This window comes from Buceros rhinoceros, unplaced genomic scaffold (genome assembly GCF_000710305.1).
Source record: "Buceros rhinoceros silvestris isolate BGI_N320 unplaced genomic scaffold, ASM71030v1 scaffold6835, whole genome shotgun sequence".
Lineage (NCBI taxonomy): Eukaryota > Metazoa > Chordata > Aves > Bucerotiformes > Bucerotidae > Buceros > Buceros rhinoceros.
The window spans coordinates 53,368-76,017 of NW_010411104.1; the positions used below are offsets into that span (position 1 = coordinate 53,368).

Below are 22,650 nucleotides of genomic sequence, written 5' to 3' on the forward strand. Positions count from 1 at the left end.
GCAGAGAGTGGTGGTGAATGGAGTTCAGTGCAGTTGGTGGCTGGTCACAAGTGGTGTTCCCCAGGGCTAAATACTGCGGCCTGTTCTCTTTAACATCCTCATCAATGATCTGGATGAGGGAATCAAGTGCACCCTCAGTAAGTTTGCAGATGACGCCAAGTTAGGTGCATGTGTTCGTCTGCTTGAGGGTCAGGAGGCTACAGAGGGATCTGGACAGTCTGGATCAATGGGTTGAGGCCAGCTGTGTGAGGTTCATCAAGGCTAATTGCTGGGTCCTGCACTTGGGTTCTAACAACCCCCCGCAACGCTACAGGCTTGGGGAAGAGTGGCTGGAAATCTGCCCAGCAGAAAAGGACCTGGGGGTGTTGGTCAACAGCCAGCTAAAGATGAGCCAGCGGTGTGCCTAGGTGGCTGAGAAGGCCAAGCATCCTGGCTTATATCAGAAATAGTGTGTCCAGCAGGAGTAGAGAAGTGATTGTCCCCCTGTACTCAGCCCTGGTGAGGCCACACCTTGAGTACTGCGTTCAGTTTCGAGCCCTTCTCTACAAGAAGGACATCGAGGTGCAGGTGTCCAAAGAAAGCAACAAAGGTGGTGAAGGTTCTGGAGCATAAATTCTATGAGGAGTGGCTGAGCGAACTGGGAATGTTTAGTCTGGAGAAAAGGAGGCTCAGGGAAGACCTCATCACTCTCTACCTGAAAGGAGGTTGTAGGATGGTGTGGGGTTAGTCTCCCAAGTAACAAGCTGTAGGATGAGAGGAAATTGCCTCAAGTTGCACTAGGAGAGGTTTTGGCTCGATACTAAGAAAAAATTCTTTGCAGAGAGGGTTGTGAAGCATTGAAACAAGCTGCCCAGGGCAGTGGTGGAGTCCCCATCCCTGGAATTATTTAAAAGATGTGTAGATGTGGTGCTGAAGGCCATGGTTTAGTAGTTACCTGGCAGTGCAGGGTGAACTGTTGGCCTTGATGATCTTAAAGGTCCCTTCAACCAAATGATTCTGTGAAGAGCATCCAATTAATGTTCTATTTCATTTTCAGTGCAATACTTATATGTGTATTTGAAGTTAAAATGGGTGCTTTCTTTTTAAAATAGAGAACGTAAATATGATGTGTTTGTCTCAATGGTTCTCTTTCAGATTGTTTTATTTTACAAGGTGTATGGAAGATTTTTCTACCTGTAAGTCCTATAAATTCATTTGCACTCTGCAATGTAATTGTTTTATTTTCTGGATTTTACATTGTGGGTTATAATTCTTTAGACTTAATTTTTGCCCTTGTTTTTCTGGTATGACTCCCTGGACCTTAAATTATGTCCCAATTTCCGCTAGAGGCAAATTGAAAAGTAAATAAAGAAATAGAAGGACAATTTGGTTGCATCAATATCATTGATCCATGAACCACAGTAGTCTGGCTCCCTAAGTGACTCACTCTTGCTAGCAGAAATGAATAACAATAATTTTAAAAAGCTTTTCTTATTTTGGGAGTGAGGATGTCATTAAATATATTTGTAGTGAGCAAATGTTTTCTTCCATAGTGGAGCTGTGCTTCAGGAACTGTCACGTGCTCACCTTTTAGAGTGATTTTGCAGAATGCCTTCAGGGATGAAATGCAGGGAATCCATTGTCATACACGTCTTCAGATTGTGGAACAATTTTGCCTGTTAATTTCTGTTGGATGTCTTGTATTCTGTGAGACCAGGTCCACTGTTTTGTGTAGAAACAATGTCCATTTCGTGATCTGCTCAAAGAATACTTAGAGCTTGATACTTAATGAACACATGAAACTAAACAGTATTGTTCTCAAACACAGAGAATCAGCACCCATTTTAGAAAAGGCACTTGAGATACTGCCTTCAAACGTTTTTCTTGTTTGTAAATTGTGTATTTGATCCAGTGAATTTAATCATACTTTGTATCTGTTCTTAAAGCCTTTACTGGCTAGATAGAGATGGCAATGGTGGGGTAATATTTTTTCTTATTGTTGTATGATTACTACTTTTAGTTGTTTTTATGGTTGATACTTTTCAGAATACTGATCAACTTGGCTCTGTCTGAACTCATAGTTTTCCCACTATGTAGTTAGTTACCCTCATTTTTTCCTTTATCACCTGTAACTTTGAAAGTGAGCCAGAATAAAAACAATCTTATATTTGACTCGAAAGCTACAAGTACCTTATAACCTGCACTGCTTCCACATATTGGCAAAATTTTGGAGCAAAAAAGTTAGTTATTTATCTAGTTACTTTCTTAATACTTGTCAAACAGCTCCTTGAAACAGTTCAGAATATTATTCAGCTGTTTGTTTGCTTTTCCCTGAAATTAATGTGTGTGTGCTTTTGAAGCTAACTCCGTGTTCTCAAACAGGTGAAATTGTGGACTTCTATGTTTAATTTAAGAAAAATGCAGGAAGAATGTCACTGTTTCTGAACACAGTATCTTCTGTGTCCATAACATAAGGGGAAGTGCAAACATACTTGAGTGCCTCCCTCCTCCGCCTGCAGAGCTGGATTATCCACTGGTGTTGCTGAGAGTGTCTGAATTCAGACTGCAATACCTGGTAGTTTCTCACATCTGAAAAGGCTTTACTGGAGTTTCTGATACTCAGGGGTGAAATTACTGAGAGAAACACAGTTGTTCACCTCTGTTAGGCACGTAGGTTTCAATTTGGTAGTGGGTTTTGCGTCCCGGTATTTTTCTGTTAAGCATGACTACTGAAACAGTGACACAATGAAGCAGTAGTTTCTCCACAATTTATTTTTTTCTGTATTCGGGAGATGAAATACTTACCTACTGAAACCTGCCATCATCCATTTGGATGTAGGTGAATACCTAATGATGATGTCACATCAGCCCAGTGCTGTCTTGATTTCCATTTGAATGGGTTGGACAAGGAATGTGGCATCTCTGTAGAAACCTGAAGAGGAGGAAGGAGCATTGCTTATTTTGTTTTGATTGAGTGTAGAACTTGCAATTATCTTGCCTTTTTTGGTTTAGTGAGCAGAAGAGGACTGAACATAGATTCTGCAGAGGAGGCATGGGTTCCCTTTCTATTTTTTGTCCATAATTGAAGTATAGTGCAAAAGAGTATAAAGCCTGGCAGAGATTTGTTAATTGTACTCAGTTTCTCCTATCAAGATAAAAAAATAACTTTTTCTTTCAGTACTGAAAATCTTTGTGTATATTGGTGATGATGAAATACATACGCATACATTGTAAAAAAATCCAAAATAATCCCCATTGGACAGAAAATATGGTTGGGTAAAGAATACATTTCATACTATAATACAAATGAAAATATCGTACAAAATTCAGAGAAGCACATAACCATTTAATGTGTCCAGTCAGTTGTTTGAAACACTGAAGAAATGATCTGATTTTGATATTGCTGTGGGTAAGTAGAGAATGTTGGGACACTGTTGGTGAACTGGCAGCAGAGAGACCTTGTCTTAGTGTGAAAACGTTTCTTGTAGGCAAAAGTTCCCAGAGTACACTAGTGATGTGGACTTTAAAACAATTTTCAAAGAATGATACAGGCAACTAAATGCCTAAATAGCTGATTTAGATGCAGAAAGCCTGCCTGAGTTTGACTGCAGAAGGTTGGAAAGGGCACTGGCTCCGTGCTTCAGTTCAGGGGACACCTTTGCAGCTGAAATATAGCAGACTTCGGATGAAAGTGCCAAGTGAGAGTAAGTGGCTGCTTTGTGGGGTTGAGAGGCTGCTGTGTGCAAAAGCCTGTAGGGACCGAGTCAGCACTCTCCTTTGATATACCTGGCACACAGTAAATATCTTTTGAGAATGAATGTAAATAAGAGAACACACCTTCATCTTTTTGGGAGTCCAGAAATATCTTCTGCAAAAAAACAGGAGTCTGACTGTGTTCATAACCTGCTTACAAGCCTTGTGAGATGCCTCTGAGGGAACTGGGTTTGTTTAGTGTGGAGAGGAAGGAGGGTGAGGGGAGACCTTATCACTCCCTACAATTCTCTGAAAGGAGGTTGTAGTGAGGTGGGTGCTGGTCTCTTCTCGCAAGTAACAAGTGATAGGATGAAGAAATGGCCTCAAATTACACCAGGGGAGATTTAGGTTGTACATTGGGGAAAAAATTTTTCACCAAAAGGGTTGTCAAGCGTTAGAACAGGCTGCCTAGGAAAGTGGTTGAGTCACCATCCTTGGAGGTTACTTAAAAGTTGTAGATGTGGCACTTAGGGACATGGCCTAGTGGTGGACTTGGCAGTGTTAGGTTAATGGTTGGACTCAATGATCTCAAAGGTCTTTCCTAATCTAAATGATTCTATGATTTTATAACTTGGAAAATTGAATGGAGGTAGGCTTCAACATCTCTAACCTCAAATTGTGTTGTAAATTCTTTATTGCCATTTTTTACCTTGTTTCTTAGGTCTAAAACTGTGGATAGACAAAACCTTACAATGAACAGTGAAATCACAGGATGCTCAATACTTTTTAGCTGCATGACTTTAGCCCGTGGTGAATGTAAGGTAACCTACACCACAGTGAAAGAGTTTATTTTAAAATTCTGTGTCACAGGTGGTCGTCTGGCTGTCCAACTCCTCACTCCTTCTGCCTTGCATAAAGGCTGTTGTATGTTAAGCATCACTTTTGAACTTGTATACCCTTAGAAGACTAAACTTAGCTGTTTCACTGGAGCCAGACTGTGACTGATGTTTAGTTGTTTTCCCATTGTTTCCACAAGACCTTGATGCTGTCTGGGATTAGATGTCATCTCTAACAACACTTCATTTCTTATCTGTATTGTTCTTGCACCCCTTTTGGTCTGAGTTTACACAATTAGCAAAGTTATTTTGAATGGATAAAATTAGATGCCATATTATTTCTTTATAATTGGTATAATCAAAGTAATTTAGCAAACACTTATTTCCTTTATTCTGCACAGGTGGTAGGTTTTGCTTTCTAATCAAATGCTGTTTAGATATACATTTTCTCTGGTCACTGTTGTTGGTGATTTATCTTTACAGCAGTAAAATGTATTATGTTGGGTTTTTGGCAAATTGTGTGCAAGTATTTATTGATGCAATAACTGGTTAAACTTACAAGTGTTTGGAATGATGAAACATTTGGAGATAGATCCTTGTATGTAGATGGTAGAGCAATTACTGGCATAACTAGCACTGTTTTCTATTGGTATTAGGTGTGTGTTTTGTTTGTGATTTTTGAGTCTATTATATGCTAATATTTCTCTTTGACCAGAGATGGTAGCTGAGAAAACTTGGCACAGTAGGGACTTACCTTTGCAGACCTTTTTACTGATTGCCTTTATTCCCTGTTCCAAACTGTGGTTTCACTGCTGATGTATGATTAAACAGTCATTCTCTCATCTTAAAGATAGCTTTGCTGGGGTAGTGGATAGCATTCTTGTCTAGTGTGTTAAGATCTTCAGAGAGTCCATGATGGATGGGTTATATATATTAGGGATACTAAGAGTATGTGCAAATAGCCTTGTTTGGGTTTCGCTAGCTAATAGTTTGAGGGGTTTGAATACATACACATCTATTGTTAGAATTATTAATAGCAGCTTAATGAATTTCAACCTTTCTTAGTGTTAAAATCAAGGTTATATATAGAAATAATTGCTTGTATTAGTCATAGCAGGTTGTAAAGTTCTCTTGTAATCTACAGGAGTTAAACTCCTCCCTTTGGAAGCTTTCACTGCTAAAGAAGGGTGGGTGTCTTGCTTTTCTCACTGAAAGGTCTTACTTTGGTATTTCAAAATATGTATGCCTTTGCTTTATAGCAATTCTCTGAGAACAGTTTTTGTCTTTTATATATACTTTTATACACCACCAACCCACACCCCCCAAATCTGATCAGCATTCTATGCAAGTGGAAGACATGGGTGTGAATGATGGTTGGAATGGCTGGTTATAGTCTGCCTCCTAAAATAAGCTTAGAAATGTTAATGATAGTTGAAGTTCAAGACTTTTTTTTTTTTTAGTATCTTTGCAGTGGAAATTTGGTTTCTGAAAGCAGAGATAGCTACCTGGGAATGCTCCGACCCTCAGTAGGTCTAGTACATGATAATAACAGTAGTAGTGTAGAAAGTTTTGATTTTCCATTTTGGTGCAGTCATTGGTGTAATGGCCCTGTCTTTTTAACATCTGGGAAAGGTTGCTTGCACTCTTACGGAATTTCCTTGAAGGTGTTTGAGGGGCTTCAGATAGAGAATATATACTTAATACAGCTTAATATATTCCTTTGGTTTTGGGCTCACTCTAGGTTAAACTGTGCTTCACAGGGTTGTTCGAAACACTTAATTAGTTTGAATGGCCCTGTGTGTTTGGGTTGCTAAGTCAGTCAACAGAGATGCTTTCATTGGCAGCGTCTCAGTTTGAAGTCCAAGGAGACTGAAGGCACGGTTTCTTCCAGGTGTCTTTGGAAGTTTCTCTCTTGATACGCCTGATAGGGTTTAAATTGTTATTTCAAGGGTACAGATGTCATCTGTTTCTGTGCGACTTCAGAGATCGGAAAGTTCCTTCTCTTTCTCATCTGCTTTGCAGTGAAAATATTCTAAGAAGGCTTGGGGGCATTTTAAATAGCGTGTATTTGGTTAGTCTTCTTTCAAGCTGATGTTGAGATACTATGGATACACACAGCATATTTTTAAATACAGAAGAAACCACATGTTTTTTTTTTTAAAGTTATGACAGCAGATATTAACTGAAACTGTTATTTTAATAAACAGAATGTTGCTTGTATAGAGCATACGTGCCGTGTTAGAGTAGGAAAGACGCTTTTTCTTACATAAAAGCTATCCTGTTCATCTTAATGTTGCAATGTTAGTTTATTGGCTGAGCATTCAGATGTCTGTTGGTGCATTGAACATATTACTTGCATACAATAGTTCTGTCCTGTTCAATTCGGAAATTTATCGTTTTGAAATGGGAAAGTTTCAAAAGAAATGCATTATAGAAGCATATGCTGCCTTCTGTGATTTGAGGCAATACTGCTTATTTCCTTAAGCAAATATGACTTTGTTCTCTTTCTGCTGCTCTCAGAGGTGATATCAAACATTGTTCTCTGCTGTTTGTCATAGGTAGTGTGAGGATGACGCTGTACTTGATAGATTTTTTTCTCCTCTGCAACATTCAGTTTAATCTGCTTTTAAAGAATTGTGATGTTCATTTCAAATCTGCTTGCGTTCCTGAAACAAATGGTTTCTGTTCTCAGGCAAGCTAAAGGTTTGAAGATAACTTTTCATTTCAGTCAAAGTGCACACTTGGTGTATTTTAACCTCATGACTTAAGCTTGGTATTACTTAGATGTCCTTGATTCATGGAAATGAGCTTTGCACCAACATAGCTAAAGTTTATCTTTGTATTGCAGCAAAAGAATACAGCAATGCTTTCTGTAAGGATACAAATATAAAAAAAACTCCATGTGTTTCTCTGTGTTTGGGTTGCCTATTTAGAAAACAAGACTTTTTTTGCTTTCCCCATACTCAAGAATTTACTAGTAGTGTTGGTAATAAATCTGTGTGTAGTTCATTACCAAAGAACCCCTTTTCTTTTTAATAGCTCCTCTGCCTCTGATTTCTCCAAAGATTGTTTCTCGTCAATTATTCCCCTTCTCTTATTCCCTTTGCACTTGGTTTACTGTGACTGATTTTGGGCCAAGAGGGTATCCCCGTGAGAAGATGTTAAGTAGGGAGAAAAATATTTTTCCATCAGAAGTTACACATTTTCCTGCAGTAGAGATGTTCATTTCCAGCCTTTTATTGCCTCAGGGAAGGTTTTGGGGATGGTGATGAATGGGACTTAGAATGATGGAATAAATTCTATTACAAAGTCTGTGCTCATTTTTTATGTATTTTATTCAATGTCAGTGTTTTTCCTCAGATTTTTGTCTATTTTACTAATTTTGTGTTGTTGCTGTTTTTGTATTTGTATGTTGTTATGATGCATAGCTAGTTTCAAAGGTAGTATCTTTAAGAAGACCAATCCACTTAGTAAACTAAATATTTGCAGCTGAAGGTTTTGAAAGGCTGTATTGCAATATCACACTGGAAGATTATAATGCAGTCTCTGTCAGTAGACCCTAGTGCTAGGTAAGACACAGGAGTGTGTATGTGTTTATAAATCTCTACAGTACTATGTGCTGCATTAGCTCTAAGGCAATATGGCCAAATGTCTATTTCAGGTTGAAAATGAGCCTGCTAAGCTAGGCTGATTGATAGTTTGAAATTGTTCAAGTTTAAAAAAAAAACACAAAGACTTCAAATAAAGGTCTTCAAGTAGTAGATCACCCTTTTTTTCTTGAGAAACCAAACTAATACAGTTTTACAATTTTTTTTCAATGTTTGATCACTAAGAATTGTTTGCTGTTTGCTTCCATATGAAAATGTTCCAATATACAGATGAACCCCTCTTGGTGGAAGGTATCATTAGAGAAGTTACAAATAGCAATTAAACGATTGAGTCAGTTTGCCCATTGCCATGTATTTCCTTCTCATTACTTTCTATTTAACTTACCCTTTCAAGAGCATTAGTTGACAGTTAATTTTTTTGTCTCTACTTTGAAGTTCCACTTTGGATTTTGATTGTATCTCAGAAGGTATCTAGAATCTCAGCCAAGTAAAATGGAGAGTTGTGTGTTTACTACTCCTGAATATATTTAGCAAAAGATATATTTGGCACCTCCCTCCCAAGATGTTGCAGTTTTCTCGTAGACACACTGGCTGTCAATTGATGTTTTGTTTTCTTTGTAACTCATTACTTCATTAGAGGGAAGTCTGTTTACTGTAGACATTAAGAAGAATGTGCTATATTCATAGAAAGGTGAATCCTGCAGAGTATTTTGATCATCTCTTCTTAATGCTCCCACAGAACGGGTTGAATGACCCTCTCTAACTGGTCCTTTTGTAACTTCCTTACAGAAATAGTCATCTTGCCATTTAAATATTAAGACGAATTATTAGGGAATGTTTATTGATTTTTCTCACCATGTAAAAACTAGGACTATTGAACAAAACTTTCATTCAACAGATTACAGAGTGAAACAACCCTAAATTAATTTTTTCATGAAGTTTCCAAGTAAATTGTGTAATTCGGTGTTACAGGACAAAAACAGCGAGTGATAGTGGACAAATTCACAGGAGGTGGCTCATCAGTATCAGTGACTGTTAAAATATAGTGGTCTAGATGCTACTCTGACTTGGAAATCTTTCAGACGTTTTTGCCAAGCTGGTAGGTAACAACACATTATTGGTCCCACTTGCTAAGTATTTGCTACCACTATTAGATGCAGGATTAGGGTGAGATGGACCTAACATAGCTGGTCTTATGTTCTTATCATTCATTGAAACCTCACAGAAAGTTTCAAGTTCAGAAGGTTTCACTATTTTATTATAATGATTTTAAAACTGGCAGGAAGAAGTTTAAAATTTGATACTTAAAACTAATTCACCTTGACCTGAAGAGAAAATGATCATAATAGGACTTCTTTTTTAAGGAAAGGTCAAAACAGAAAACGTTCTTAATTTAGATCAGATATATAAAACACAGGTCATATTTAAATATTACAGAACCCTATACTAATGCTATAATTTACAATGCTCCTTTAAAATACCATTAAAATATTCAAAAAAATGGTTTTTTCACCATTCAGCTACTAGCAATAAAATGCTACCAAAGTGATATTCAAGCTGTACGGTTTAGCTGCCAAAGTTTTAAAGAAAATTAAACCGTTGAACTGTGGAAAAGTGACTGCATAAGCACCTGTAACTGATGTTAGCTGAAGTGCTAAACCAGCTTTTGGCAGCGTGGTCTTTTTTGCAGGTGCACAGAATATTTTCTTTGTGTCAGTTTATTCAACTAGTACAGTTCATTAAGTGTTTCATTTGAAGTTGAGAAATGGGCTGGGAATTGAAATAGAAGAAATGCTTGTTTTCACCTTTCAATCTGTGAATAATAATGAGGTGCGAGAGTCTGAGATCTATTAGTTTTAAAATCTTATAGGATATGTTAGCCTAAAATGACTGATTTAAATTCAGTAAGTACAGATAATAGGCTGCTTAAAAAAAAAAACCAGTCCGTTCAATAAGATAAATGCTTTTTGCTCTGTCCAGCAAGTTGGATGACTAAGACGACTGGTGGTTTTAAGTATATCTGAAGTTTAGTTTCCATTGACATCTGAATGCCATTTGAAAGAGATTACATTTTAAAAAAGAACACCCCACCCCCCAAAAAAATAAAACCCAAACAAACAAATTTTGCACACCTGTGCAGTGAGATTCTAATATAACACAAATAATCTTATTTTTTCCAAATGATACTTAAAAACAAAATGTTTGAAGCTGTTCTAATTTTTAATCCTGTGTCTGAAGCTGCACAATGTTGGTGTGATTCACAAAGGTGTTTCCTCTGCACAAGAATAAGAGAAAGTCTGGCCTGTAGTGGAAAGTGCTGATTCTTACTGGTAACAGCCAGTGTGTTCTCACAAAGCTCCTAATCGGTCTGCCCAGCAAGCATAACAGTGGCACATTTTGCTGGGGAGAAAAGTGGCACCTCTCTGTTATGAGTGAGGTGATTAATCTTTGCGCCAGGAAGATTCTGCTGCAGCTGCTTTCCTCTGCCTTGTTCCTTCCACATGGTACCTGTAGACACTTAGGAACAGAGTCACAGTGCCCTCAGCACTCCAGTAACTCTGCATGCACTCCCTGTCTTGTGAGGAGCTGAAAATACGAGCACTGTGCTGATTGAACTGAGAAGATCCTGAAATTATTTTAGATCTGATGTATGCTGTGACCTTAAGTGTAAGAAAAGAATACCCGGTTAAGATTCATACTGAAGCCCTGTCTTTCAGTAGGAAACTTTCTTGAGAGAAATTGTGAAACAGGGAGAAAGTAGCAACATTACTTACATGTCTTCTCTAGACATATACATATTCTAGTGCCTTAAGTTGAGAGGCGGTTAACTTTTTTTTCATACGGATGTGGATTTTGATCCTGAAACCGGGATCTAGTTTAACTTTTATTACTGAAATAATGCATGTAAGTGATTCTTACGTGTTCGTCTTTGAAACTCCGCAAGCTGTAAATGTAAATATTCTGTGGTTGTTTCATTAGGTACTGTTTCTGACGATAACATCAAAGAAATATCATTCCGGTCATAAGAACTGAGAATGCTCCTTAGGCTTCGTAGCTGAGATCTGACTTTAATATGTTATAGCACGTGCAACCAGAGAAGATTTTTCTTTTGAAACTTACAGCACTGAAAAACACCACCCTGAAACAGTCTCTGTTTAAAGCCTTTACTGGATTTTATTTGTAGGCAATGCTTTTATTTTCCTTTATAAGAAAAATTATACCTCATTTAGGATGGTAGGGAAATACTTTGTTCTGCACTGGGTTAATATGTAAAAGAAAGAAATGGTTTTTCATTTGTTTATAGATTTAAGTCAGTTGTCTTAACTGTTATGTCATATATAGAGAGTACTTTATAGTATACATTTATTATTATAGTAATATTATTAGTATTATAGTATACATTATAGTACATTAATCTAATCTTATATCCATGGGAATTTAAAAAGTGCAGTACGTGCTTTGGAAAGAACAGATAGCTGTAGATCTGAAATTGTATTGATAGATGCCATTATGAGCAATTTGACTTAGCTTTAAACATAAAAGTCACATCAGAGAATTACCTATTCTAAAAAAGACTTAAAAATGGTACAGTCCTACCAAAAGGTAGAAAGTACAAATTAATGTCATCTGCATCTTAAGTACATGGCAGAACAATTACATGATGCCTCAGGTGGTAGTAAGCAATAAATCTGTGGGTGACCAAATTTACCACACTGATTGCTTAGTGCTTTCAAAAAGCACTGACCTGCAGAACTGTGTGCTTGTTAACCTAAAAATTCTCTGAGAAAAGAAGAAAAATAGGCATATGTTAATGACCATTCTTATATTCAAATATAAATTATATCCTGCTTGTAATATTTTGTTTCCAGTGCCTGAACTGGAAGAGTTACAGGATCGGTTTAAAAGTAATTCTGACTTCCTGGTTTTAGATGGTGGTTGGTTTGGGGGGGGAGGGGGTGTGTGCATATAGTATGTATGGTGTTTTGTTTCCACTCTGGCTTGAAAGTTTGTTGTGATTTGCTCAGAAGTGGCTCTGAAAAAATATTTTGAGGCACATGGAGGTGAGAAAATAATTTGTCTGTCTCTCCAGGCAAGTGTAATGTGGAAGCAGAGGTGGCGGGGTAATTGTCATTGGTATGGCCTTTAACAGTTGACAGTTTGATATATACTTGATGGATACTTTTCATAGTCAGCATTTTTATGTGCAGGAGCAGACTTTAAAATTATGACTTTAACTGTGTAGCTGATTTATTGTTGATCTCTTTCTAACCATTTATGGTATTGTGTCCAAGTGTATCTATTGTTCCCCTATAAAATAGTTCTTCCCTGTTACCTGGAAAAACAAACTAGTAAAAAAGGCCTCATAATATGTTAGATGCCCCTGATGCAGTGGCAGCACATGTGCTTGCATTTCCTATGTTCCTTGATTTGTCATCCTACCTAGAAGTTGTCTGAGACTGTTTGCACCCAAAATCAATTTTTAATAGGTAATTTGAGTGCTTTATAGATAGCACAGCCTACTGAAAGTGCTTGTGGATGATAAATTCTGGTTGTCTTCAGCAGTTTCCTGATTTTAGCCCTGTAACACCAAACTGCAACCTAAATCTCAAAGAGTAAAAAGATTTCAGCCTGGGCGTGAATTGTGCTTTCCAATCAAGGAGACATAAGAGCGAAAGAGTGAAATGAAGGAAGGGTTGCAATAATCATTTGTTGTTGTAGTGGTCACCCTGAGCGATACTCAGCCATCTGAATTTAGGCATCAAATTTGATGCCAGAACTCAGAGCCTAAAGACGCTGAAGAGTTTAGGAGGACCTCAGGAGGGAGGACAGCTGGAGTTCCAAAGTTACGCTGATCGTGTTCGGATCCTGAACTCCAAACCTTACATTATTTACCTGAGGTTGCATAGTTCTCGAACTCATCACTTCTGGTTAGTCAAGCCCCCTCCTAACTTCAGATGTTGATTTTTGATCCGCCAAAGTGCTTATGTGAGGCAGAGTGCACTCCTATACAGGGGATGTGTTAATGTTTGTGTACAGCTTTTTGGCAAAATTAAAAAAAAAAGCCACAAAACAGCAAACAACCCCAAACAACATAAGAAAATATGATTACATCTGGCATGGAGATGTTTCTTTTGCTATTGTGTTTTCAGTTTTTATTGTGCACAAGTGCAGAACTTCTCTCTTCTGTTTTTTTCCTAATGTAACCAATTTAAATCTAAGTGTGGTTTCTACCATATGCTTGTTTCAACTGTATTTGCAGTTAAAAAAAATATTTCCAAAACATAAGAGCTCATGGAAAATACACTGTTAACCATGAATCTGTGTAGATACTAATTTTTGAGGGTGATGCTACCAAAAGGAAAAGACAGATCTACATAGAATCATGTAGGTTGGATGACTTGAAACTAAACAATAGAGTTTACTTTAAGGAGGGAAAACTGCAGGACTTTGTCTCATCAGCTTTGTCACAGAGTATGTGTTGCGAATAAAGCTGACACACCCATGTGTGCTTAGAAGGTGCTGTGGCACCGTAACAGAAGGTACTCTGTGCAAATTCTGAAAGAAGGGGAAATACACCCTGAAGTAATTAAAAGCCATCATCATAAGAAAAAATTTAATATTGGGTATGTATTTGAATTTTCATTGTCTGTAAGTTACTAATGCAATGCAGGAAGATGAGGATAGCTAGTTTTTTTAAACTAAGTTCCTAAGTTCAAAATACAAGGTGCTACTCCAGCACAAAACAGTAGTGCTTATAACTAACATGTTTGTATGATCAACCTGGTATATAGAAAGGAGTTTTTCTGTGTCTCGTCATTCGGGAAGATGATGAATTTTCTGTTTGAGTTTCCACCAGTTGTTATAAATATTGAGCACAAATGCAAGAACCTGAGTAGAAATACATGGAAACACAGCATGACAAAAGGAAAGCAGTAAGGAAAAAGGCAACTTTCTGTTTCCTGACAGAAGAAAATGGATGACAGAATCTTTTAAGTAAATGTGTAAAAATTGTCTATAGTATATCTGTAATAAATGGTAATGTAATAATGGTGGTGTTTTTTCATTACCTTTTATCCATGTCTAAGGAAGACAGTGGTGCACAAATTCAAGGTATGTGGGTAGGTATAACGGAAGTGGTCCATCTCCTGGGTCAGGTTGAGTCATGAGCAGTGGGATATGGTGGGGCTTCTCTCTTCTGGAAAGCCAGGCATGCTCCCTTGCGCTCCAGAGCCCTTCATGTGCAGTGTGGAAAAGACAGGGAGAGAGTGGAAAAAGAAAGGAGCCTGCGGGAGAAACATGAGCTGGCAGGCTCTGAGTGGCAGAGAGCTGCCTGAGCCACAGAAGAGGTGAGGGGAGATGAGGAGAGTTGCTTAGCTCAGGAAGCTGCTGAGAATTGCTGTCTCCTGAAAAAGAATAAGGGATTCTCCCTGTAAAGAGGGAGAGGAACGTTTCTTCTTGAGTCTCTCATGTAATCTTCCTGCTTGCCATTTGTTTTCCCCTATTAGAGAAGGCATTTTGGTTCAATTTACTTTCATCTAATAAAAGGTTGGTTTTGTGCTCCAGTGTCTCTGTGGTATATGCATGTAAAACAAGGATCAGAGGGACTGTTTTGGATAATTTCAGCTAAAGACTGCAACTGCCTTAGTTCACAGAGATGTTACAGTTTGAGATATCTCTCTACAGGAAATGATTTTATAGATCAGTAAAGATATTTTTAAAAAATATAAGAAAATAGACTTGTTTTTTTCTTTAACAAGAAGATATTCTGTCTGACTCTAAAATTTACAACAAATAGGGAGAAAAGACAAAGCACTGTTGACAATGGTCAAAAAGTCCACTTGTTTTAGTGCTAGTAGGGGAGCATTCCAGATGAGCACTGTAGATTTCATAGTCTCATGGCAATAAGCAAAAGCTTGCAGAAATAAAAAGAAAGCATATAGCTGCAGGGCCATCTTCCCAAATTGGAAAACAGTATTCTCTATGATCCTGCTACTCCTTAGACTTTAGTTTAAAAGTGTAGACAGCTGTAAACCGAGGATTGGATAATGTCATTTTGCGTCAGTTTCTGTGGAAAACAGTTGCAGAAAGCAAGTGGTATGAGGTATTCGGAATGGGGAGCAGGGGAGTGTGGTAAAAACAGCACCGTGCGGCAGTCAATACAGGGAGCAGAGAGAAGTGCTGGAGTATGGTTCTGTCTTACCAGCCAGGCATTATGTGAATGGTGCAGTACAGGAGACTTCTTCTTTCAGCTGCCACAGAAGTTGAGAGGCCGTGGAACAAATGAGGGTCCTGTCTCCCAGCAGTCTCAGAAATAGGAGACTTCATCTTTCTCTCAGCCAGAGGAATGACAGGGAAAGGATGAGAGGCGGTTCTAGAAGACTGCTCAGGAAAACGAGAAATCTAATATTAGAGTGTTGGCTTTGGGAGAAGCTTGATATAACTGATTTTTTTTGGGTGGTACCTTCCCTGCCATCTGTGGCTTCTTTAGTTGACTGTGGGGAGGCTTTTTTTTTTTTTTAAACCCTTTTGGAATTATTATTAATTTCTTCCTGTGGAAAAAGGAGGACAGAGATGAGAAAAGGTGCTGCGGTAATGGCCTTGAAGAGTATAAGCAACAGGATATTTTAATTTGAATTTGGAATATGGCTCATTGTGTTGTGAAATTTTTACAAATCAAAGTACTAACGGAAAGGGTTTTCTGGTAGTTTAGCAAGAGTGTTCTCTGTACTGTTTGTGTTTATGCCAAAAGGATTTACAAGATTAAATTGCGCTAAATCATACAAAAGTGTCTCAGCATCTACTTTCAAACTGTTGCATTGAAGAGAGGGTGAAAATTAGACGGAGGTCACCAGAAACACTTTGGACATACATGGGGGAAATTATTTTAAGGAAGAAGTATTTATCTTAAAGAAGAGAGTAATTTAAAAATCCAGCAGTCTTTGGCTTTAGCTTTTTTATGCCTTCTTATCAAATATGGTTAGAGGGGAAAGAAATTCCTCTGCAGCTATGTGAAGAACAGAAATATTTGAGTGGAGAGATTTGGTTTCTTTTGACCTACTGACACCTTTGGAAATGTGCACAAAATGGATGAGTTTGGTGATCAATTCCTTTCTTCAGAATCTCCTTGTAAAAACATGCATAGCTCTTGATATCAAGATGATAATCACTTGGAACAAAAAGTAATATTCATCTCTTGATTTTTCAGAATTCCGTCAATACCAGGACACAAATTTAGTTCTTACTTTTGCTTTTCTTATTGATTTCCTACATAAGAAGGGATTACCTGTGTATAAAAACTGTTGCTCACTATCAGGAAGGGTAGGAACATTAGATTTTCTGGTTGTTCCTCAGCACCAGATGCTGGTTATCTATTCCAGCTATAATTACAAAGCTGTGCTGAGAGTGAATGTAGTACAGTCACTCTAGCTTGTTAGCATCTCTCTAATGAAGAAATTGTTGCATGTTCAAACTTCTATTTTAGATCTAGTAATTATGGCTACCATCAGTCCCAGCCACCATAATTAATATAAATAACACTGTAACCTTATATAATCCTAGTTTCACTCACAATAATTGAAAGGTTATTGTCTTAGGCCAATTTTTCTTAAATTTTTTTGTTTGCCTAGGGATAAATTATTTTGCTAAGACTTGGGAGTGGGGAGAGGTCAGGGAAGTAAGATTTGCCTAATTCCATTTTAGATCATGTGAGCTATTTCTTTCTTGTATTACTAAAAATGTTTTCCCTCTTGACTCACCTGGAAGTGTTGCAGGGAGTGTTTTATAGCATATACTGCTATCTGGATAGCTGTGTCACTGGAAGCTGCTGACTAGTCTTGAAGGTTATTCCCAGACAGCACGTGAATAGACATTAATAGCTGGTGAGTCTAGTTTGAGATGCCTGCAAGAGGACGCTGTTTAGTCTACAGCTTCTCTGGAAAACTGCAACTGCCTAGATCTCTTCCTAGGAATCCTTGGTAGTTGAAGGAAGAGAATAAAATCTCTTCTTGTTCTCCTCTTTATATCCTATTTAGGCTGTCTCTGCAGAGCCAGCCCAAGGCATGTTAGGTACTAAATGAAGTTAATGTAGGGAGTTATCTATTTGTATCGTTCCTTTTAGCTTAGTAGATACTAAATGGCACAACCTCATCAAATCTAGTAATTTACCAGGTGGATATTGCCACAGATAAACTTATATTTAAGTGCTGTTCACCTCTCTTAGCTAAACCATATGAAGCTTTACCTTGTGTTCCTGTAGCACCCTTGAACCTTTGCTCTTTATTTTGTCTCTTAGGCACACCTCTTCTGGTACGAAGGAGCAGTGATCCAGCTTTGGGCCCACCTGCTGACTTTCACCCAAGTGCCTCTCATCCCAGTGACCACAGTCTCAAGCATGTTGTGGCAGTAGGTGTCATGTAACTACCTTTTTTCTTAAGGACAAAACCTGTTCTTACCTGTTGGTATTCGTGTTATATATCTATTTGGATCTAAAACGAAGTGCATCATACTCATTTTCTGTAAAGGAGTCGATTTCCTCTGGACTAAATAGTTATTTTAGATGATACAATCCATAAACAGTGGCTCTCCCTTTTTTAAATAAGAGATTTACATAAAGCTCAGTGATGACATAAGGTACTGAAATATGAACTGAACTTTGTGATTAATTTGTTCAGTATCATTTTTTCCCTTTTACCCTTGCGTAGTGGAAAAATGTGCTTCCCCTCTAATATGCTTTGTTGGTCTTGCAGCATTTTTCAGTTCTCTTGTTTTCTCATGGCATTTCTGTGGTCCTTTGGCACCCTACTACTATACTGCATGGTCTCTGATTTCTCTTACTTAGCTATTTTACAACCCGACTCTTCCCTTCTGAGGACAAACTTGTTTTCAGCATAGTTATTACTAAGTATTAGTGCACAGACACAATTAGTGAGGATGCAGTAACTCTCAATCAAATGTTAGTGCAGGCTGTCTTCCATCTTCTAAAAGTGATACTGTCTTGGTCATACTTGGGCAAAATTTTTACTTTTCAATTTTAAGGCCTGAAACTTTGTGTTTGTGTGTATTACTTATATAAAGATGAAATTTTTTAGGATCTCTGAATGTCAGCTGGGATACATAAGTGTATCAAGGAGAATAGAGCTTATTCATAGACCCTAGAAAGCTCCACTGTGTCTGCTTCCACACTACTTTATACCAGATGAATGCTGGCTTAAATGATGGTGCAGTTGCACTGGCTTTCGTTTGCCTGTGAAATTTATGCCTTTTCCCCTTTAGCTTCCCTATACAGTGCTGCAATTCAGTCTCTGTCCCTGGCTGTGTAAACCAATCTATTACTGGTTTCAGAGTTAGTTTGTTTTGTTGGGTTTTTTCCCCCTAAAACAGAAAAACACTCAGAAACCCCAGCCTCCTCATTTAGCACAAGAGGAACACCTCAGCCTAGATCACAACTTAGTTTACAGCAAGATTCCACAAATGGCCATATTGGCACGTTAGGGAACAAGAGGAAAGAAGTGAAGTTCAGCAGCACGTGCTGGAGGTGGGAAGCTTTTCAGCTGAAGATGTTATATTTAAGACCATACTTCTGGTTAAGGTCATGCGGATTAAGTAAATGTCCTGGTTTGAGCTAAAACTTCCTTGTTTTGGGAAATGGTCAAATAGAATTATTCCATGCAAATACGATAATCCCGCATTGAATTGGTTAAGGGGGTCAGGTGAAACGTTATGTCGGGAGCCTTTAAAGCAGCAGGCCGGGGGGTGGCTCCCTCTCGGACTTTCGGACTTCACGAAGAGAGGACTCCCACGAATCTGCTCTGCCGAGGGACCAGGCTGAAACCAGGCTTGCTAGGCCCGACTAGGCCGAACCCAGACCAAGCCCTGAGGGCCTGCATCGGACCACAGGCTCTGACCTGTTCTGCCGTGAGTCCCGTACTGTCTGAATCGGGTGAGAATACTCGGACTCCCAGCTGTTCCATACAGGGAGGTTTTTTCCCTGCAGTTTTTTTTCCCTTGAAGGCCTTTCTACTCCCACTGCGTCACTTGGCCGCCTGCCCAGAGCTCCGGCCTTGAACACGCCTGCCAAGAACTCTGTTATCTGAGTCCTTTTCTTTCCCTCAGTTGTTTTTCCCTTTTTCCTTGGTTTGTGCATATGTATAAAGTAGTTTTATTGTTTATTAAAAGTTTGTTTCAGTTCCAAATGCAGACCGAGGTGTGAATTTCTTCCTTCCCCTTTAAATCCCCTCTGTCTATAACAAGACAGAAGGATTCGTTAAGGATTCGAGGAGTTATTAAAGTTATTATTACCTCGGTCCCTCGACCCTTAACAGCAAGTAAATAGAAAGTCAGATGACTTGCATGTAAATTATGTGCTGTGGTTCTCTGTGTAATTCTGAAGGCCAGCATAGGATTTTAGTTAACTGTTCATTGTTGCTTTTTGCATGACCAGGTGTGTGTACATCTCAGTATTTAGTGTGCATCTTATTTTACAACGGCTTCTGTTATTTGTCAAATAGTGCAATTTTAGAAGTGCTAGTGACTCTCCAGGTACATTATGGTGTTATGGGAGGCTGAACTTTTGTAAATGTCCTGCATCATTTTTTCAGATCTGTTTGAGCTGTGAGATTTTTCTTGATGTTTGCTGGAAGCCCTTACATATTAATGAAATAGTGACTTAATCTGATAAATGAAAGTACAAAGAAGAGCTCTTGGTTAACGGTGCAGATCTTACTCTCTTTGAAAAGCTGAGAAATGTCTAAAGTGATATGACACTATGTCATGCTGACCTCTGGTATTTTATAACCATGAAAATCGAGGGGGGAAAAAATAAAAAGTGGAAAAAATGGTGAAATCTGTTGTATTCCAGGACATGTTTTGTGTATTTTATTTTTGGCCATCAAGGAGAGAAAGATAGGGTTTTGTTGGGGTTTTTATTTGTTTTTTTTTAAATAAAATATTAGTGGTGACAAGCACATTTTATGCCACTATATGAGGACTGCAGTTATAATTGGAGGCTAAAGTGTTACCATGCTTCACTGACTTGCATCATTACACAAGAATCCTGTAGCTGTAAAGGAATTCTCTGTGCCTAAAATGCAGAGCATCCCTCTGTCAGCTGTAGGGGTAACAGTCCACACTGGACAGAAAACAACAGTGGAGAAGGCTCTCAGATTTTTTAAAATGGCATGTAAGGAAGAGGCAGGGAAAGGCCCAGAAGGTTGAAAGTTTTTATTGTTAAAGTGAAAATCTGTTACAGAAAAATACATGACACCAGCTCTTACTTTTGCAATAGTACCGTTTCTAAAATTCTCATCATCAATCATACTGAAATATGGTTTAGCATAATGTTTTGGGAAGCATAGAAAGCTTAAATAACATAGGTTAAATTAGGTACAGAATGTTTGGAAACATGGGGAAGAATCAGTATCTGACAAATGAAAAAACATTTCAACTGAAACTGCACGAATAACTGAACACTGCAGTTTGAATACAGCTATGCTCTTTCACACAAGTGTTAATGTAGTGTTTAGAGAAAATTCTGTATATTAGTGCTGAAAATTCAGAATTAATACTCTATTTCCTTTGCCACAAGTATAGTTTTTCACATTAAACTGCTTCCTTATAGTCACATGCCTGTGAGGAAAAAACCAGAGCTGCTGTTGGTAGATGAAACAATTTTCAGCATATGTAGTAAAAATTAAGTCTCTGTATTTATGCCACAATTATCTTAGCAATTGTTTTGTAATTGAAACTGAATTCCATAATCAGCTTAATTGTTTTGGCACTTCTGGCGTTTTGGCACTTCTGGCGTTTTGGCACTTCTGGCGTTTTGGCACTTCTGGCGTTTTGGCACTTCTGGCGTTTTGGCACTTGGCACGTGTAGAACTGGCAGTTCGGTTCTATGTGGACATACCGTATGCAGTCTTCAGTGGTACATACTGATACACCAGTAGTTGATCAGATTTTTGAGAGGTGGTTATCATAATGAGACTTTGAAGTTAACACTGATTTGTCTCTAGCAGAGTGCAGGACAGACATACAGTAAATAATGCACAGAATCAAAACTGCAAACATGCAGTAATATGAGAAAAGAACACTGCTACCCAGTTCAGGTGAATTGGTTGAACTCAAGGAACCATATGAGCTGTTGACAGTATTTGTAGAATCTAAGCAGAGCATATATTCTGTCTTTTTAGATGTTGTCCCATTCATTCAAAGGAAGAATTTTTTTTTTTATGCCATAAGATGATTACCAAAATTACAAAATCTTTTCTGAGTGACCAGGTAGTTTGAGAAGAATTTGAGGTGCTATTTCAAATTTTCTCCGACACTTTATTTTGTCTTAGCTGTAGTTTTAGCTCCAATTAACAAAATACTTCTAGATCAATCAAAAACTGATAGTGAAGTCCAGCATCTGTTCTCTCAGACTGGAAGTCATTTAACAGATGGTAAAAAATTTGAGTTTCTTTTTTCATCCAAACCTCTTCTTCCTTATCATGATAGCTGCCACTGAAAAATTTAGAGGCTATGATCAGGGAAAAAGTAGGGAATAGCAATCATCTGAATTTGTTACTGAAGAAAAAGCATTTGTTAGTGAATTTGTTAGTTTATGAAGGCAACTGTTAAGCTCTTCCGTGTAGTTATAATCAGAGCGCGCTGGCCAGGCTTTCAAAAATGGAAACTGCCCTCACAATGTCTTCTGAGGGAGGACCTCAGGGAAGCATAATTAATTTAATGCACTTCTCTGAAAAATTCAGTGGCCATAGCTTTGCTACAGCAAGCACTGGTCCATCTGCGTTTTGGCTGTGAATGGCCTGGCTTCAGAAAGTGAGGTTAGTAATGGGCATGAAGTCTTCCACAGGGGGTCTGCCCTGAAGTGAGGCCATGATATGTGATTGAGATGGTGGAAGCCTTTGAGAGGGAGAAGTCATTCTTTGACCACTGAACACTTGCTTAACATTTGTTCCCAGCTTGTTGAGATGAGCTGCAGTTTCAGCTTCTCTGTGCCAACTGAGAAGTCCCTGGCTGGATACCTCTACCAAAGCTCCACTCTGATAAAGATGAGATGCAACAAGGCAGAAATTGTGGGGTTCTTTTGGTTTTTTTGAACTTCTTGGGGAGCAGAATACATTTGCTCAGTCCAGTTCACCTAGATAGTAATTGCTAAGGTGTAATTAAAACATCTGAACTTTCCTTTCTTCAGCATCATAGTTTAGACCCAGCTGGCGACTAAGCACCACACAATCGCTCTGTCCCTCCAGTAGGAGGAAACATAACAAATGGCTTAAGGGTCAAGACAATGGAGAGCTCATGTACCACTTAATCATGGGCAAAAGACAGACTTGGCTTCGGGAAACAAAATCAATTTAATTTAAACAACATCATCATCGTCATAGCTTGGCTTCGCGAACGAAGATTTGGGAAGGATTTTTCCCACGCTCACTGCAAGTGATGAGTGCACCCTTCGGGCCAGCCCGGTGGATTTTTTAGGTGAGGTGCAGCATGCGCGGAACTGGCTCCACCCCTTACCCCTGAGGTTCATC

At 38.4% G+C, this 22,650-nt stretch overlaps 1 protein-coding gene across 1 annotated transcript in view; it reads left to right on the forward strand.

Moving 5' to 3' along the window:
* PARD3B (par-3 family cell polarity regulator beta) overlaps positions 1–22,650 on the forward strand; it is a gene marked incomplete at both ends in the record, with an annotated part of 80,004 nt that overhangs the window by 3,230 nt on the left and 54,124 nt on the right. The window contains one exon of the mRNA XM_010135877.1: positions 17,409–17,518. Within this exon, the coding sequence (XP_010134179.1) occupies positions 17,409–17,518 (110 nt within the window). The remainder of the gene's footprint in view (positions 1–17,408; positions 17,519–22,650) is intronic.